The following is a 20,357-nucleotide window of genomic DNA, read 5'->3' as shown; positions in this document are numbered from 1 at the left end:
GCAGAGTTGAATAGTTGCAACACAGATCTTATGGTCCTCAAACCTAAAATACTTAGTATCTAGTCCTTTACAGAAAATATTTGCTGAGTCCTTCTTTATTGCATAAAGTTAACATGCATTCATTTATTATTTATTTATTAAACAGCTATTATATTTATTAAACAGCTATTATATATTAAGTGCTGTGCTCCTACTTTCTATTTAAGAAGCTCTCAGACAAATGAAAGAGTAGATAACTAATTAAAATGTTTACTGATAAGTGCTACCTTAGGGGCAAAAATAGTTTGCATATAGCATATATAGGAGGCATTAACCCAGAATAGAGGGGCATTGTAACCTGGGAAGACTTCCTGATGAAAACAGTATCCAAGTTGATATTGGATACTGAGGAGGAGTTAGCCACACAAAGAGGGAGCAGGCACAGCGATTACCAAGGCCCAGAGAGAGATTAGGGAAATTCAAATATTTCAGAGGTGAGAGTGAAAAAAGGTCATCAAGGAAAAGTTTAGAGATATTTATGTCAGGTTGTTAGCGAGGGCAGTGGATGAAAGAACTGTCCTAAACTAACTAAAATAGCATAAGCTGGGCCGCTGGACCAAGGCCAGAAAATAGTTTGTAGTGGAGCAGAAGGCAGGAAGTGATTGTTGTTAAGGGAAGCTGAAGCCTCACACTGAAGGGTGGCTGTAGAGGACCCAGATAAGACAGGAGAGGAATGGGAAGAAAGGTTAGCTGCGGGCCAGTGACTGACCTGGACAGGACTCTGACCTGGACAGGAGGGGTGGACTTGCTGGTGGTGTTGAGGCTCTTTAAGGAAGCTTTCACAGACTGGCAGCTGCCCAGAGGACTGCCCTCTAGTTGCAAGCTTTGCCTCCGCTGCAAATCCAGGTAAAATTGTCCTCTTTATTAATCTTTCCAAATCTCTCTGCAGGCCACATCTGAAATTCTTTTGGAGATTATAAAGCCTTTTATTCCGGGATTAGGGATAAAGATTTAAAATGCAAATATCAATTGAGGTTAAAATAGTGCAATTTATTTTGGACCAAAGTCCATCAGACAATGAGGCAACAGATATCAGTCAGATCCTTTCCAGTTTTAATTTATGGGATTTTAGGGAAGAGCAGTCGTGTTTAATGAAAGATCCTTACTTATGAAGGGCCTGTGCTGCTTATTCTCCAACAGAGCCAGAGAGCAATGAGTAAAAGCGAAGAAGATACTCTTTGTTAAATTTAGAAAAGGTGTGTTTTTTTCTTTCAGTTGAGATTGTAGGAGAGAAAAAAGTTTTCTTTGACCCTCCTAAGGTTCCTGGCTGGATCTGAAATTTAAACTGACAAAGACAGATTAGCAGGATGAAATCATACAAGTTTTATTGAATTTTTACATGTACATGGGAGCCTTCTACAAGAGAAGGAAGACCCAAAGAAGTGACGGGAGCAGGAAGCTTTTATACAAAGAAACAAATTTGTGATGAATTGACAGGACAGAGGGGTATGGGCTAGGGGTAGTAAACGGTGAGTATCTAGGAAGACAAGGGTCAGTTTAACAAGGTTTGTTTATATGGCCTTTTCAGCCCTAAATTCCCTCTCTGGTGATAAGAATGTCTTTTTTCCTACTGGTACAGGGAGAGCACCTTTTACATAGGGGTCTTACGACCTATTGGGCAAAGGTGGAGGAGTGAGGTGGGGGGGAAGGAGGGAGAGTGACATTCCTCTTTCTGTTATCAAATTCCTTCCGCTTAATATATTCAATGTGCCCAGCTGCCTTATTTTGGGATAGCATGTCCTGAACCACATCAAGGTATAGCTTGTTTTGTGAGATATATATTTTAAAAAGTAATTATTTGAGAGCATTGTTGTGGATATATCATTTTTTAGGGAAGGACTTTTTCCCCCAGTTTGTCATTTGCTTTGAGAATTTCATTTAATTTTCAGAATTTTTGCCTGCCCCCATCCCAAAAAATAGCTCTCCATTGCTGTACTTTATATGTTCCCCCTCCCCTGCCACCCTATGCATATCTTTTTATTTCTCATAATCTGCTTAGTTCTCTGTCTCCTCTACTAGATCTTAAATCTCTATCAGTGCAGGGATTTCAGTTTTGTTCACCATGTATTTCCCCGTTCCCAGCTCAGGGTCTGGCAATATAGTAGATACTCAATAAATATTCCTGAACAAATAAATAATAATATGGAAACATTGTGTATATTTCTTCAATGTAGTTAGTAACTACAAGCATTCTATTGTTTGCATTTGTCAATTAGCAGAGAAAAAGATCTGCTCCATAAACATTTTTTAGGAAACACTGCATACCTGACTAAAAAAAAAGTTCAGGTTATTAAAAAAAAAATTCTATTAGAACACGGTCTTATTAAATATACATTGTATTACATCATGCTTCCAAATTTTACATTTTTTGTGTGCACACTTTAAAACCAGTCTTGCTCTATTTTTCCAAGGGTATTTGCATGAAATTTGCAAAATATGCTCTGAAGAGAAATATTTTGAAATATTAAGAATTGTTTCTATTTCTGCTATGTAAAACAAAGTGACTTTTTTTTTCTAGAAATGAAATTTCAAATGCAAGTAGTCACTTTTGGGTTTTTACATAATATGCTAATGTAAAAATAAAAGCTCTTTTCTAGCATAATGCAACATCTGTTAACATTCAGAAAGGTACCTAGGGTTGCATTTATTCTGAAATAGATTCCCACGGTTGTAGAAGCCTGAGGTTGCTCTAACAAAAGACACATTTAGGGGAATATCCTTCGTTTAAAATTTTTTCTTTGCTTTCTCTTAATCTCTACCCTCCGACACTCCATCACTTTATTGAAAAGCTGGTTTACTTCAACATCTTTTTTACTTGCAATGGCTTTTAGCAGAGAATTCTTAGGGCAATACACTGCTTCCTTGTAAGCTGTGGGTATTTATAAACGCGCTGTCTGGTATACCCTTTGCAGAGCACGCGGAGAAAATGATACAGGAATAAAAGTAGAAGCCTTTCTTCCTATTTTTTTCTTTTTTTTAAGGCATAAACCCTAAGAACACCGCGCGCATGAGGCAACTTGGTTGGATATGAAAACCACCTAACTTTTGCAGGGCCAGTGAAATGCAGACGCTCCGGCGGTATTTACATAAGCGCCCCATCCAAATACGCGTTTCGAGGGCTGGGCTAGGCCCCGGCGGGCCCGACCGCCGCGGGTCTGCAGCGCGCGCTCCCCCGGGGCGCCCGCGGCCCGGGAGTCGGCGGGGGCGGCGGGGACGCGGGGGCGGCCGCCCGGGGGAGGGAGCCGTAAACCACACTTCCCAGAGTGCAGCGCGCAGGCCGGGGGCGTGCTCCTCGCCCCGCCCCTGAGGCGCCGCTCCGGGGGGCTGAGCGCGGGGGACGGCGCGCGTCGGGCGGGCGGTGCGGCGCTCGCGCGGGGCCGGCGCTCGCAGCCGCGGAGGTCTGGTCGCTGCAGTGTCGGCGCGGCCAGAAGGAAGCGAGCGGGCGGACGAGCGGAGGACCGAGGTAACTGGGTGCTCCCTCCTCAGCGCTCCCGGCGCCTTTGTGCGGTAGCCCGCGCTCGCGCGAAGCCCTCTCACCCCCGCTGCAGAGCTGAAAGCCGGCGCCGGGAAACTCCAGCCCTGCGAGCAGGAGCCCCAACTCCACAGCCGGGGGTGCCGGGCCCCTTTAAGCGCGGCACGGTTTCTGTCGCCCTCCTTGGCGGGAGGAGCAGGGTCGCGTTCCCCGAAGGGAACCCGAGCCTCTGGCTCTGTCGGTGTCGTCGGCCACCTGCCGCGCTCCTGGAGAGCCGGGCAGGTGCTTGCGGGGTCCAGTATTTGAGCAGCGCGGCTGGCGCGGGGTCGGGGGGTCGGGTGTCGGGGGCGGGGCACGAGACGCCCCTGGGAACCCTGGCTGTGGGGGCGGGGCGGGTGGGCCGTCTCCCGGCCCCGCACACCCAGGACTCGCAGCCGGCTGCGGGGCTTAGCCGCCTGGCCCGGGCCAGCTCAGGGGGCACGTTGCCTGGCCCGGGCTTGCGGGCACTGGGATGGGGGCTATTAGTCGCCCCTCGCGGACATGCCCCTCGCGTCCTCATTGCTGGTATCCGGGGCTTCTGCCCGCAACAAGTGTCCCTCTCTCGGGGCTGCGGAGACCCGGTGGCGCGGTGCCTCCTGCTGTGACCCCAGAAACCGCAGCCTTTCTCAGCGCGCAGCCGCTCAGGGGCAGTCGCTCTCCTCGTTCCCCTGCGCCCTGGGCTTCGCTGGCTTGCTGGTCTCCCGAGGGTGACTTGTCTACATAGTTGGAGTGTCCTAGCCTGGGGCTCGCCCTTTACTGGACTCGCATGCTCCCGGGCGCCTGGGTTTGAAAAGCTTTTTATATCTTCCCCCACTGGGCAGTGTTTAATCAGATGACTTTTCGTAGAAAATTGAACCTTTCTCATTCTTTGTAATGAAAGCATAAGGGCGCCGGACCCTTTCCCCCTATGCTAATGTGGAGGCTAAGAAAGTGTTACTACTTTTTCTCCCACCTTTTTAAGTTCTTCTGGCCGGGCTGCTCTTCAAATTAACAGAGAGGTTAACAGGAGAAAAGCCACAATTTTTAATGTGTACGCACGAGGACTTCACGTAAGCAGAAACATTCCAGAGATAGTGAGGCAGCATTGAGTATGTAAGACATTTTGGATACAGGAAAAAAAGAAGGTGGGGAATGGGCGATTTACAGGTGGTTGAAGAGCAGAACGTACTCGGCTGGAAAGACCTTGCTAGGCAACTCAAACAATGCAACCCCGGGGGGTAGATAACAGGCGTCTGCCTGAAGCCCTGCTTACCATACATAATTCAAGTTAGGTTAAGGTGACGTCTTAAGATAATGTCTTCCCGAAGCAGGTTTGTCTGTCCAAATGTCTTGGGCAGGAAAGGGGGGAGGGCCAAATGTTCGTCCTGTGTCTTGTTTCTTAATAAACAGCTTAAAATCAACATCCTCAAAAGGTAGCTTCAGGGGGCCAAAACTTTGGTTCCCTTCACTGATGGTACCACTTTGGAAGAATTCTTTGGGAAAAGGTTTTTGGAAGAACTTGGACTGAGAAGTATTTTATATTTTATCTGCTGGTTGCACCTTTTCTTTCTTCCTTTCTTTCTTTTTTTTGCATTGCTTTTGTCAACGTAAGAAACATTCAAACCTGTAGAGAATTTTTGTGAATTTAGTTGAACCATAATGATCACGGTTGCCCGGAAGCAAAATCTCAACGGATTGAAAATTGAACCTTTCTCATTATTCAGATTGAGAAAATGCTTTGGAAAATGACAGTTTTATGGCCTGTTTATACATCAGAATCAAAGGGGAAGACTTAAACAGGTTACATGAAATTCATTGGTGATAGATTAGGGAGGTGGGAGAAAAGCAAAATGGGGGGTGGGGGAGAGGTCTCTGGGATTAGATAAAAAAAAGTAAAAGGAATAGACGCTTTGACACAGGTGGATGTAGGATAGTTAACAGTTAACATGATAACAGCAATGGGGATTTGCAGTCTCTGCTCTGGTGTGGTGGCTGTGCTTTGAAGGGTCCAGAAAAAAGGAAATTTTGATATTCCAAAAGCATATTATCACGCATGTTCTTGTAGTTGCAGTAAAGACAACAGACAGGCTCAGTTAAGGTGAAGATGACCTTTGTTAGGGAAAAATGCTGCCCCAGGACTTGACTACCCACCATGAACTGCTTTTAGTTAGAAAGTTTTAATTTCAGACCATCCTGTGTGGTTATTTTCCGTCTCTGAGTTTGCAAGGCTGCCCCCCCATCCCCCCCCCACCAGCTTGTCAGGTTTAGTATGTGGTGCATGCCCCCCGCTGTTTTCTTTCGTCCACACTTTCCTCGTGTGTAAATTGGTAATTGCTAAGCTCTTGGTGTTCTTCATTCTCACACTGTGAGAAAATCCTCTTTGTCTATCTCACTCTTGTCTTAACCCTGCCAGAGAGTACACTTGGATGAGCAGGGGACCTCTGCCTGGTGGTTGTTGCTTTTCTTCTTTTTACTGCCACCCCTATTAGTTCAGTCAACCCTTGACCCACTTCAAACTTTTAGTCACTTTATAGATTGCCTTTAAGATACCAAGTAGTATTAAGATAAATATAAGAAGAAATTTCAGGATACTGTACCTCAACTATTGCATTTAGCTTTGAGACAGGCCAGTAAGCCAAGGCAAGTGGAATAGGGAAACAGACAGATAGTTAAATAGCCAACCAGTTTACAGCCATCTAGTAAATTGCAAAAGCCTGTGCTCTGTAACCTAGGACGCTTCTCTCCAATCAGAGGGTAAATAGCTTAAATGACCCTACTCAGAGGGAGAGCGAGCAGAAATCCAATTAGTGCCATTTGTGTCAACCACACCTAAGGAATGATGGAATTAAAGGAATAAATCTCATTTTGGCACATCTGCATAAAACTAATAAATATTCTATTGAGATCCTCTCCTAGACCTCCCCTAAACTCCCAGCCTTTAAAAACCTTCAAAATGAAGGTCCCAGGGTATACTCACTCTCCAGGGAGCACACCCTTGCTAATCCCCCGAACCTGTCTTCAAAGCCCCCATTTCTCTGATTTCTCCATGAGCCAAAGCAGCCCTGCGTAGGCTCTCCAGTTGCTTCTTATCCTAAGCCCTTGTTTCACTGTCTCCAGCTTTAATAAACATACTCTCAGAATCTCCTGGACTTGTGTTATGAAATCTTTCTGCATGAAGTCAAGAAACAATACACTACTAGCTGGCCCTAGGCAGACCTGCTCTGGCTGGTCCTCTTTCTGGTAACAGCTTCATCATATTAACATGTAAAGCTACTAACTCATTTATTATTTTATAAAATTACTATTATTGTCTTTTAAGATGTTATATTCTATAATAATTGCATGTTCTGTATCCTGGCAGGAAACTTAATTCACAGTGAGTGTAATTAAGAAAAAACAGTATTTCTTTACTTTAAGAAGAAAGTGAGGTAGGTAAAATTTGACACTGCCCCCCTCTTTTCAAAATAAAGTTTATATTTAGAGCAGTTTTAGGATCATAGTAAAATTGAGTTGGAAGGTACAGAGATTTCTCATATATTTTCTGTTCCCATAAGCACTCTGTTCTGCCCCATATATGGTCATTCTCCCCAACTATCAAAATCCCCACAGTGGAATGGTAAATTTGTGGTAACTGATGAATCTACATTGATACATTATCACTCAAAGTACAGAGTTTACATTACAGTTCACTCCTTGGTCTTGTACATTCTTTTTAAAAAATATATGTTTTTCTTGATTTCTGGGGGTGGGGAGAGAGAGAGACATCAATGTGACAGCAGAACATTAATTGGCTGCCTCCTGCACACCCCCTACTGAGGATCGAGCCTACAACCTGGACATGTGCCCTGACCCAGAGTCAAACTGGCATCCTCGTGGTGCATGGGATGGTGCTCAATCAGCTGAGCCACGCCACCTGGCAGTGTTGTACAATGGGTTTAGATAAATGACTCCTTTAAAAAAAAAAAAAATCAAGAACTTTTAAGAGTTGTAGAGAACTGATATGGATATTGTCATTTTTAGAAGATTAAAGAGAATATTGTAAACATCCTAAAAATTAATTTTAAATAGCTTTTCTGTTTTAAAAAATTGGATGTTTAAGCTTTGGTTCTTATATTTGAACTGTCATCAGTTATTTGTTTTTGTATATTAAGAACTGAAGAGACTCAACTTGCTGGCTGTGTGACCATGGCGAGTTATTTTCTGAACCTCTGTTTCTTAGAAATAAAAAGGGGGTCAAATTTTTTTACTATGTGAGATAATTTTATAAATAGTAAGCACTATAGTATTCATTGATATCATTAATAACCTACTGTTTTTTAAAATGCTGCCAGTGTAGTTTATTTTTTGGTAAATGTGGCTTATGTAAATACTGTCAAACCTTTTTTTTAAGGGGTGGTTGTACAAGAGAGTTCATTGTCTGGTCATGCATAATTCTTGTGAGTCAGAGGTAAAACTGGAAGAGGGTCAAGGGACCTTGGGAAAATTTATACTTTGTCTTGCTGGTTCTTCTTTATCTTCTTTTTTTTGTGTGTGTGTCCATAAATAAAAGTTTATTGGAACACAATTATGCTCATTTATTTACATATTGTTTATGGCCAATTTGCATAAACACTAGAGTTAAGTCGCTGAGACAGAGACATCTACCTTGACAGCCTAAGATATTTATTTGTCTGGCTCTTTTGAGAAAAGGTTTGCTGACCTCTGCTGTTGAACATTATAAAGAAGAAATTTCATACCTTCAGTGAGATGGCAAGATTGCGTCTCCCAGGAATCTTTCCACATAAAAATCTCCAACAGTTAGAAGTTAATAATCTATGAAACCTTTTTACTGTTTTCAACAATAGCAGTCACCTACACATACACACCACCCACCCACCCACGCACCTTTCAGTCTTCAAAACCAGACCTGGTTGAACCATAGTTTTTCTAGTCTTGTGGGCTGGGGTCCCATGTTCCCAGTAACCACATTATATGATATTTCTGCCACTCTCTGTATAGTCAGGGCTTTGACACAGGCTGCGCCCATTCTCCAACAGTCAGTATCACATCTTTTCTAAGTTATGGGTGAAAAGATATAATCATTCTATTTATAGAACTATATAAAGAACAGTGGAAGGGAGGGTGGAACTATACTGCACTATTTTCTGTACAAGGTCATTAATGCTTCAAAATAGTTGGAAAGCAAACTTCAACCAATATACTTGATATCTAGAACCCATGGACTGATTAATAAGTTAAAAAATGACCCATTTTACAATGTGATGAATCATAAAAGCACTTAAATATAGTAGTATCACCATATTGAGTGAGAGTACATTGCTGTACAGAATTATGTCATCTCACTGGTTCTTAACCTGACCTGTGGGTGTGCCCATAAATGGTCTTCCAAGAGTATGAACTCTGTGTATATGTATACAATAGTTTTCTGGGAAGAAGACTTATAGCTTTCAACATGTTCGAAAGGGGTTCATGACCATCCTCCCCCCAGCTTCAGTTATCTAGGCAGGGTTTTTTGTGTGTGTGTGTTTGTTTTATTAGATATTTTGCAGATATTTTTTAACATAGTTTTTAAAAATTTTTAATTTATTTTTAATCCTCATCTAAGGATATTTTTTTCCGTTGGTTTTCAGAGAGAGTGGAAGTAGGGGGGAGAGAGAGAAACATCAATGTGAGAGAGACACATGGACTGGTTACCTCCTGCACGCATTCCAACCAGGGCCGGGGATAGAGACTTGGGCAACCTCGGTATATTCCTTTGACTGGTATCGAACCCGGGACCCTTCAGTCATTGGGCCGACACTCTAACCACTGAGCCAAACCGGCTAGGGTCACTATAGCTTTTTGAGAAAAGAAAGTGAAACAGGTAATTTTTGAAGCACCATCAGTGCCTGTTTTCTACCAGAATTAGAGATTGATACAATATGTTCATATGAATAACAGTGCTGCTTCTTAGACCTGGAGATGACCCCGCTGATTTATCCATTATCATTAGGCAGACACTGTCCACTCCTCCCCTCCCCAGGCTTGATGCGTAATAGAATGCATGGCAAAGAATGACACCCTAATACAGTCCAGCATGTTAGAATATTATTTTGAAATGCTGTAAGATAATTTGGTTTGTTCTAAAAGTTGGATGTTTTTTCTTTTGTCAACAAAACACCAAATGCTAAAGAAATTTAAGTATTTTATCTTCCAGACTAGATGATATTTACATAGTATATGTGTTGTATGTCTTATATAGCACAGAGTGGAAAGTTATACTAAACCCTAATTGATCATTTTGACTTTCAGTATTGCTGGTTAGAAAAGAATTTACAATCTTATGTAAATTAGACTATAATTTGTAATTTGAATTTAGAACATTTAAAATTAATCTTATTTGCATTTGGGGAGTTTCAGAATTAGGTTACAGTTCTAAGGTTGAGTTAGTTCTTATAATAAGAGTTGGAAGTAAGCTGTATCACACTGCCCTGTTTTCCTTGTAACTGATAGGTTGCTGGGCTATAAGGCTTTCTAATGTGAAACCAACTTCTGTTTCTGGGTCAGTTACCAGTAGCATTCACAAGGTCTGAAGAGTGTGAAGTGGATCAAGTGATGTTATAGAAGCTTATGAATGAATCTGACCATCAGAGTAATGTCATTTTGTCTTTTTCCTTGGATCTTTTTTTCTTTTTCCCTTTGGTATTGGTGAGTTTTTTCATTTGAAATCTAAATGCTTCTCAAAGTTCAAGGTTCTAAATCAATACTTGGGGATTTATAGTAACAGAACTGTTTTTCTCTCTCTAGATTTGTTCTTTACAAAAATAGTATGACAGGTCTACATAGATCTCAAAGATTAATTAGAGGTGAATGCCAGCATTTGCAAAGTACTTTATGTATGAAAGATAAGTCAGTGTGCTGCATTTTTAGTGCATAGCATTGTTTATTTCTTTAATAATGAAAGTTTGAGTTAAAATAATTGGATATGGAAAGCAAAGAGGAATCATTTTAGCAAAAAGTTTACCTGTGGGAATACTATCATTTTAAGAAGATCAGTGATTTTGTGTGTATTCTCTTACTCTTGAGCTTTTAAAAATTCAAAAACATTTTTTGTATGGGCAGAATTTTATACCTGTATTTTAGTTCTCATAATTTATACAGAGATATAATTAATGCCATCTTTGTAATAAGAATTTTGACTTTGTAGTCAGGCAAGCCTATGTTGAGTCCTGGGCATTGCCACTTAATAGCTGTGTGACCTTGGGTAGGTTTCTTAACTTCTCTGAGCCTCATCTCTATTCCTATATGAAAATGTAGTAATGATACTGTTTTGGGTTGTCCTGAGGATTGAAACGAATAAATGTGAAGTATCTAACTGAAATAATAGCAGTTTACTTATATATAAGTTTATGTGCCAGACAATTTACTAACTCATTTAATCCTTATAACAATCCTATGAAGTTAGTACTGCTCTTTTCATTTTTATAGATGAAGAAACTGAGGTTAATGAAAGGTTATGTAACTTAACCAAGGTCATATAGCTAGTAAGTTGATAGTAAGCATTCAGGCATTCAACTAATGCTGACTGGTTTCATTAAAAAAAAATGTTGATTGGAGGATTGTGTTTCTGATCAATGACTCAAGATTTCATAATTTATAAAAGTATTAATGTCCATTTATTGAATGCTTGCCATGTACTAGATATAGGGTTAAGTACTTTTTATATATTACCTCATTTAACCTTTACAACAGCCTTACAAAAAAGCTGAGACTTTTTTTTTTAATCCTTACCTGGAGGATATTTTTTTCATTGCTTTTCAGAGAGAGTGAAAGGGAGAGAGAGAGAGCAAGAGAGAGAAACATCGATGTGAGAGAGACACATCGATTGGTTGCCTCCCGCACACGCCCCGATCGGGGCCAGAGGTGGAGCCTGCAACCGAGGCATATGTCCTTGGCTGGTATTGAACCCAGGACTCTTCAGACTGCAGGCCGACGCTCTAACCACTGAGCCAAACTGGCTAGAGCTGAGACTCACTTTTTCAAGTGACTTGCCCAAGGGTACTCAGCTAATAGGCAATCCCCAAACTATCTGACTCTCAAGTCTGCTACTACTAGTTTATGTACCTTGTGTTAGATACGGTTAACATGTCTCTAAAGAGCAAGGCAACACCTTAAGTAATTTTAAATAGAAAAAAAAGTACTCCTAGTTTAGACCCTGAAGTAAACAGAGATTACCTAAAACTAAGATCTCATAGGCAAAACCCAGCTTGCTGCTGGTTTTGTAAAATAAAGTTTTATTGGAACACAACCACACGCATTACTTTAGATATGTCTGTGGCTGCTTTCCTGCTACAGTGTCATAGTTGAGTACAGTTGACAGGGGTGAGAGGTAGAGGCACAGACTTCTCTGAAGTGGAAAATCTGCGTTTACTGTGTGGATGCATATGCAGGTTCCCATCCATGGAGTTATGGAGTTGACCTTTGAACTATATAGATTTAATCCAGATCAGTTGAAAATAAAATCCTCCCTTAAATGGAGTATTTCAAAACCCATGTTGTTCAAGGGTCAACTGTAGTGACAGAGTCCAGATGGCCCACAAAGCCTAAAGTATTTACTATCCGGCCCTTTACAGAAAAAGATTGCTGACTCCTGTCCTAGACCACCTCTATTCTTTTATAAATGAAGAAACTGAGACTTGGAGAGATTCATTTCCCTATTATGTAATTAGTTAAATTCTAATTCCCCTGTTACCTAACTAAACTGTTACTTCTGCTATACCATGCTAACTTGTACATTCTATAAAATCCACAAGTGTACCTACCATGTGATCATTATATGAGACTTTAAAGTATCATAAAATGTTTATGATATATAGTCATGTGCCACTGAATGTCCTGGATACATTCTGAAAAATGCATCCTTAGGCATATTTGTCCTAGTGTGAACATCATAGAATGACTTTTAACTGCCCGGCCAATGTGACTCAGTGGTTGAGTGTTGACCCATGAACCAACAGATCACTGGTTCGAGGGCTCAATCCCCAATAGGGGCGTGCAGGAGTCAGCCAGTGGATATTTCTCTCTCACATTGATGTTTCAGAAATCTCTATCCCTCTCCCTTTCTCTCTCTCTAAGATCAATACAAATATATTTTAAAAAAGAAAGAATATATAACCTAGTTAAAATTGACATGCTATTCATAATAACAGTAAACAGTCATTTCTCTTTCCTTACAATTTGAAGAGCTTTGGGAATATACATTGTATGGCCCATGCCTTAAAGTTTTGTGGTCCACTTTAAACTTATGTCTCCTTATTTTCTTCCACAAATTTCTCTGTAATAAAGAGGCTTTTGGAATCATTTCATTAATTGATTACAAAACAGCAATTGCAGTTGGAAAACTATCACATACACATATTTCCAAAATATGTGTATGTGATAGGTGTGCAGTGGTATTTCATTCTGATTTTAATTTTCATTTCCCTAATGGTGATTTTGTTGAACATCTTTTGTGTGCTGTTTGCTATTTGTATATCTCCACTGTTGAAATGTCTTAAGTCTTTCGCTCATAATTAATTTAGTAGTTGTTTTCTTACTGCTGAGTTTTGAAAGTTCTTTATACAGGGATGGGCAGTAGTAGGTTTACAGCTCATATGGAAAGTAGTACAATAATAAATAATAATAGAAGAATAAACTCTGTTTCGAGTACTCACAAGTATAAACCTACTTTTGCCCACCCCTGTATATTTGGGATACAAGTCTTTTGTCAGATGTTTTACTTGCAAACATTTTCTCCTAGTCTGTAGCTTATCTTTTTTATTCTTTTACAGTATCTTTTTCTTAGCAAAGCTTTAAATTTTGATAAAGTACATTTTATCAATTTTTAAATTTTAATGTAGCTAAGAATTCTTTTCTAAGGACTAGTGGCCTAACCTCAGTCATGAAGTTTTTCTCCTATGTTTTCTTCTAAAAGTTTTATATATATATATATGCAGTCTCTGATCCATTGTATATGGATGTCCAATTGCTTCACCATCATTTTTTAAAAGACTGTCTTTTCTCCATTGAACTGCTTTTGTACCTTGTCAAAAATCAATTGACCATATTTGTGTGGGTCTATTTTTTAACTGTCTATTCTGTTCTATTACTATATGTGTCTATCCCAGTGATTTTAGCTGGTGTGCCACAACAATTTTTAAAACATGCAATACCTAACTATTAAGTCAGGGGCACTGACCTCTTTTCCCTTAGATTGTCAAATAAAAAAATGACAACAGCCAATACAATAATAGCTGGCTGTTTGATGTGAATGAATCAAAATCATACCTCTTTTTTTGCTAGATCAGCAAAATATATTTTTTGGTGTGCTGCAGAATTTTATTAATTAGTTTATGTATGCCATGAGATGAAAAAGGTTGAAAATCACTGGTCTATCAATTTACCATGATCGCATTGTCTTTTTCACCCCCCTTTTTTTAATCCTCACCCAAGGATATTTTTTTCCATTGATTTGTAGAAAGAGTGGAAGGGAGGGAGGGAGGGAGGTGGAGAGAGATAGACAACAGTGACAGAGAGAAACATCAGTGAGAGAGAACCGTTGATCGACTGCCTCCTGCACATCCACCCTGCTGGGGATCAAGCCGCAACCCAGGAATCAAACCTGAGGTGTCTTGGTGCACGGGACAACGCCCAACCAATTGAGCCACACTGGCCAAGGCTGTCATTGTTTTTTGCTTTTTTTTAATTGTAAGCTGTCTCTGCTGAAGATAACCCTGAGGTGTAAGCTTAAGGTTGCTCAGGTCTTTTCTGAGCCTTTCCCTGGGCATGCACTGTGACTTCCTAATATTCCTTGTATATACAATTATTTTTTAATGTCTTAATCTTTCATGTCTTGCTCCCTAAAGGAGAAAAGACATAAAATGTAGGGGGGGTAAAGGACACCAGCCTTTCAAATCCTCTGGAAGTTACTTCAGCTGAGAGGGAGAGACTTGCAATAGTGGGAGGAGGTATGACAAAAATGGCTGCCCACTCTGTCTACATCTCTGTGAGCAGAAACAGCAGTCAGCAAGCAGAGCAGAGATCCCTGATATTAGGAGGACAGGGTCCTTTTTGCCTGCCGTGGCTCTTGCAAATTGTGTGCAAGCTGCTTCAGGAACACATGCACAGCTGCTTGTGACATGCACAGCAGCTGGGGTTGTGGGGTGGACAGCTGCTACTGTACTAAGAGCTGAAATTGTCAAATATTAACCATAATTTACCATCCAAGTCTTCTGGAAGTTGTAAGCCTTCAACACTCGAGTTCCAAAATAGTGACGCCAGACAGATTCTGCCACTGCAGTGGTTGTCTAGGTGGGAAGACAAATTCCTGGTGCTTTCTATTTCACCTTCTTCCCAGAATTTTCAAATTAGATTTTAAAGGAGTTTCTTCACTGCCCGGCTGGGTGTGGCTAAGCAGTTAAGCATCAAGATCCAGGAGATTGCAGTTCGATTCCCCGGCAGGGCACACGCCCAGGTTGCAGGCTCAATCCCCAGTGGGGGGCGTGCAGGAGACAGCTGATCAGTGACTCATCATTGATGTTTCTATCGCTCTCCCTCTCCCTTCCTTTCTCTGAAGTTAATAAAGATACATATATTTTTTAAAAAGTTTCTTCACTGATGTAAAATACAGTTGACACTTCAAAACATGGGTTTGGTCTACGTTGTTCCACTTATATATGGATTTTTTTTATAGTCAGCCCTTTGTACCCAAGGCTTTCACATCTGTGGATTCAAACCAGCCACGAATCAAAAACAGTATTTACTGATTCTCAACCATGAATTCCCAGCCGTGCATTTCCAACTGTGAATTGAAAATACTGTTTATCTGATGGATTGACTCCATGAACACAGAGGGCCAACTGTAGAATTATATGTGGATTTTCAACTGCACATGGGGTTGGTGTACCTTACCCTCTGCATTGCTCAAGGGTCACCTGTATTTTGCTGAGGTAATTTGTGTGACATTTAGCAAAAGATCACCAAAGTTACTTGTTCTTTTTTGATTTATATAGTCTTTTTACATATATAATATTAGTAAACTATAGCTATTGCTGACTTTTTTCTTTTGGCGTGTTTCCACATGTATTTTGTTGTTCATTTTTCAGTTTCAGCAAATTGGACAATGGCAGCTGAGTGGGTTTTGAAAATATCTTAAGTTTAGTGGGCTGCATGTACCTTCTGCTTTCGCTCTACAGTTTACAAAAGAATAAATGGGATGTTTGAGAAGACAGCTGTTTTAAAAGAAGAGTGTTGCAAATGGCTTCAGACTCTATGAGTGCAAAACAAGCTAGGAATCACTTCACAAAGGGGAAAAGGCAACAGCACCAGCAGATAAAGAACAGATCTTTAGTCGGCGATGGCGATGGCGATGGCGACGACTCCTTTATCTTCGAAGCACAGGAAGCTTGGAAAGATTTCCATGGGTCTCTTCTTCGGTTTTATGAAAGTGGAGAACTCTGTGATGTCACACTAAAGGTGAGACTATTTTTTTCTTTTCTTGTTTTTTCAGAGTATTATGAAAAATGGGGGTTTCTATAACCACATCAGCAAATTTTTGGTGCTGTACTTAGAATGATTTTAGTTTCACTTCTTTTTATTGAAGGGGAAAGGACATAAGGGAGGGTAAATAAAGGGTACTAATTAAATGTTGATAGTCATTATTTCTTAGTTTAACTTCTGAGAGTTCTTGAATTCTGAAACAACGAATAGTTACTATTAGTAAAATCAACAACTTGCTGTTTACCAGGTAAACTTTTAATTTGTGAATTTAAGAACTGGATGTATTCACTTACTCTTGATTTTGGTTGGAAGTCAAGAATTCTTGGTTGTTTACTCAATGGCACTAGTGTTTTACTTTATCCTGGTAATTTAATCTCTGCTTCAATACTATCCTCTGTTAAGTTTATCTACACCTGATAGTGAAGTAGAGTCTATTTAGACTTGGATGAAAAAGTCTTAAGTAAACTTTGAGTCTATGGTTTATAGGATCATGTTGGTAATTGGAAAAGTGATCAAGTAGTGTGGAAGAGCCTGTTTTCTAATTGTTTTTCATTATTTGTTTAAGGTACTTTCTTATTGTTATCTCTCAGTGTAGTATTAAAAGTTTTTAGTGAGTATGTATATCTATGCAGCATTTTCCACGTAAGATTTTCCACTTTGGGATCTCTTAGATTTTGTTTTCTGTTCCTGATCAGATAGGTTCATTGGGTTTATAGTTGTAGGGATTGAGGGCCTACTTGGAAAATCATATGAGAGGTACACTCAGCAAAAGTCTATAACTGAAAGAATAATCTTTGAGTTTCAGGCCCAGAATGTCCAAGAGTATAGTGTTACACTGTGAATAAATGATCTATATTCTCTTTACTTAAACTTTTAGTGTCCTTACATGTTTCTAGGCCCTAAGATTTTGAGAAGAAAATCATTATATAATTCTGCTCTGTGTGAAAATTAGTGATGTGCGCGCATATATATATATATATATATATATATATATATATAAATAAATAAATGTTTCTATTGATTCTGAGAGAGAGAGAACAACATTGAGAAGAAACATTGATCTGCAGGCTCCCTACTGTGGATTGAGCCGGCACCCCAGGCGCATGTCCTCACCTGGAATTGGACCAGAGACCTCTTTGTCACAACGGGCCACAGTGGCCAGGGCGCAATGCATTTATTTTAATGAAGGAACACTTTGATCCATACGCTGTATTATGTTTTAATCCCACACAATTGTTCTGATTTTTAATCTTAGTATGTTATTATTCAGTGACCTACGCTGGCTTTGGCAAAAACAAAAAGTATAAAATAGATTATTTTAATTTAATCAATTATCAAGTCAGCATATCAATATATGGATGGAAAATAATTATAATATTACTGATTTTATAAATTTTTAATTAGATTGTTTATGTAGATTTTGTTTATGTAGATTTTGTTATTTACTGTGTAGCCATTTATTTTAAAAAGTTTTTAAATTAAATTTATTGGGGTGATATTGGTTAATAGGATCATATAGGCTACAAGTGTATATCTCTATGATACGTGATGTATGCACTGCACCGTGTCACCAGCATCTAAAGTCAAAACATCGTCTGTCACCATATATTTGGCCCCCTTTACCCTCCACCACCCAATTAGATTTTAGAATAATTTTTGCAAGCTATTGCATATTAATTTTGTTAAATGAAAAATAAGGATACATCCATTTTAGGGCAAGTAATAACTAAAGTCATAACTTTTATTTGTTTATTGGGTAACTTCAGCAGTAGGTTGAAATAAAACTTCAGAAGAATTTGTGGTGGGAGATTAAAATACTGTTCGAAGCAGTAACAGAGGTCATTTAGGAATGAGAAATTTCGCTAATGTAAAGGGACTATCATTATTTTCTTCAACTGTAAAAGAATGATAATGATTAGATTTTTGTGAGGAATAAGAGAATTGAGATGTGTAGAATCTTTGTGACAAGTCTTGCCACCTAATAATCAGTACATATCAGCTATTAGGATCATTATGTGTACTACTATTGGTGTCCAAGAGTATTATATAATTCTCTTATGGTATATTCTCTTCCTATTCATTAGAAAGAATTATAACTTAATGTTTTATTAGGTCTGTTATTGGATTGGTTTCTTAATTCTAATTTAACCTCAGTTAAGTCATAATAAATACTGCTAAATACTGATTTATTTACTCTGTGCCTCAATTTCCTCACTGAGAAATTGTGGATAATAATAGTACATAATCATAGGGCATTGGGACAACTTGTTAATATATGAAAAGTACTTAGAACAGTGCTTGACATGACTATAGTTAATAATACTGGATGGTATATTTGAAAGTGGCTAAGATCGTCTCATCATAAGGGGAAAAAATGTCATTATGTGAGGCAATGGATGTTTACTAAACTTTTGGTAATCACTTCATAATCATTACATATATCAAATCATATTGTATACCTTAAACTTAACAGTGTTATGTGTCATAGTTTGTTGTATATACATTATATATGCATAGATACATGTAAAAATTTCAGTGGCTAATTTGGAAGAAGAAAGTTACCTGATTTTAAGAAATTGGCCTAAATTAAAAGTAAGTGACCAAAGGATTACATTGTTAAAACAAATATACTAAATTTGTCTGGAGTTATTGTCCCTGCTGTAGCACATGCTTGATGCTGATCTAAAACTAATTGTGATATTAGACTGAATCCCTTTCTGTTGGTTTTTAACAGGTTGGCTCAAAGTTAATCTCTTGTCACAAACTGGCATTGGCTTGTGTTATTCCCTACTTCAGGGCCATGTTTCTCTCTGAAATGGCTGAAGCCAAGCAGGCAGTGATTGAGATCAGAGATTTTGACGGTGATGCAATAGAAGACCTGGTCAAGTTTGTGTACTCTTCACGTCTCACTCTGACTGTTGACAACGTCCAGCCTCTCTTATATGCGGCCTGTATTCTGCAGGTTGAACTGGTGGCCAGAGCTTGTTGTGAATACATGAAGTTACATTTTCATCCCTCCAATTGTTTGGCAGTAAGAGCCTTTGCCGAAAGTCACAATCGAATAGACTTAATGGACATGGCGGATCAGTATACCTGTGAGCATTTTACTGAAGTAGTGGAGTGTGAAGACTTTGTAAGTGTGTCACCCCAGCATCTCCATAAACTTTTGTCTTCCAGTGATCTAAATATTGAAAATGAAAAACAGGTCTATAATGCAGCCATCAAGTGGCTTCTTGCCAATCCTCAGCATCATTCCAAATGGTTGGATGAAACACTTGCACAGGTACGGACTGAAATAAGATTGTGTATAGAAATGAACCATATGGAAGCAAATCAACATGTTGCATTTGTCATGAAAGGTGTAAATTATCAACTGAGGTAATACGATGTGAAAATGGCTTTGACTCTTACTTTCCTATTTACTCACTGTAGTACTTAAGGATAGGTTTGAATTTGTTACATTTGAATTAGAACTATCATTCCCTGCTTTTTAAAAAACTAATTTAAAATGTCCCTTTGAGAGAGTAGTAATGAATATTTCATTTATGCTAGTAGAAAATGGTTCCGAGGAGACAGCTCAAAATTAATTTATAACTATTGTTTTTAATGAAGTTTCTAAATTTTACTGAATTACTTTCCTGATGAAAGTACATTTATTCCTAATGCATATAGATTTGTTCTGGAAAGAACTACCAGATATCACTTCCTGTTTTCTTCCCTCACCACAGTTTTATTTTTTAAATCTCAGAAATGTATCTCTATTTTAATCATTTATTTTTACTTTCAACTGGCATTACTTAGATAGGAAGATAATAAATAGGCCTTAGAATTACTTTGAAAATAAGTTTCAACAAAAGCAAACAAAAAGTTTCATTATCTTGCAGCTATATCTTATTTTTGTACGTGTGTGTGCATGCTTTTAACTCAAAATTGTATTACCTGGTTTGATAATCCTGTTAACCCACTAGAAAATCAATGCTGCTTTTAAGAGAGGAAAGGCGAGTGTCTCTCCTAGAAGAGGGGATGCATCCTTGAGTTAGTATGTAATCTTCCTAGGTGATTGATTTGAAGAAAACAACACCTCTTTGTTTCAGATCTGAATGTGTTTCAGAAGAAAATCGAATTTCATATGTTCAGTCTTAGCTTTAAGGGGCAGAATAATAAAGCAGCAAGGGGCCTTCTACGTGACAACTATTTTGGAAGGAAGAAACTTGGATGAAGACAACTGAATTACTTTATTTAGTTTACTTAAACCTGTATTTAAACAGGGAGGATATATTTAGCATATAATCTGATTTCATTAGTACGGACC

The 20,357-nt window shown here is 39.1% G+C and overlaps 1 protein-coding gene across 6 annotated transcripts in view; it reads left to right on the top strand.

Moving 5' to 3' along the window:
* Positions 1 to 725: 725 nt before the first annotated feature.
* KLHL8 (kelch like family member 8) overlaps positions 726 to 20,357 on the top strand; it is a 36,960-nt gene continuing 17,328 nt past the window's right edge. The window contains exons 1-3 of one of the 6 annotated variants that reach the window (XM_081154648.1): positions 726 to 885; positions 15,742 to 16,021; positions 18,780 to 19,328. In XM_081154648.1, the coding sequence (XP_081010774.1) occupies positions 15,803 to 16,021; positions 18,780 to 19,328 (768 nt within the window). In that variant the 5' untranslated portion in view covers positions 726 to 885; positions 15,742 to 15,802. Of the gene's footprint in view, positions 886 to 3,315; positions 3,503 to 5,041; positions 5,061 to 10,178; positions 10,217 to 15,651; positions 16,022 to 18,779; positions 19,329 to 20,357 lie in introns of those variants that run through there. The other 5 variants (XM_081154647.1, XM_081154645.1, XM_081154644.1 and 2 more) reach the window with 5 other exon arrangements.

This window comes from Miniopterus schreibersii (genome assembly GCF_964146895.1).
Source record: "Miniopterus schreibersii genome assembly, chromosome: 1".
Taxonomy (NCBI): domain Eukaryota; kingdom Metazoa; phylum Chordata; class Mammalia; order Chiroptera; family Miniopteridae; genus Miniopterus; species Miniopterus schreibersii.
The sequence above is the reverse complement of the archived record's forward strand: the minus strand, read 5'-3'. Positions and strand labels throughout refer to the sequence as shown.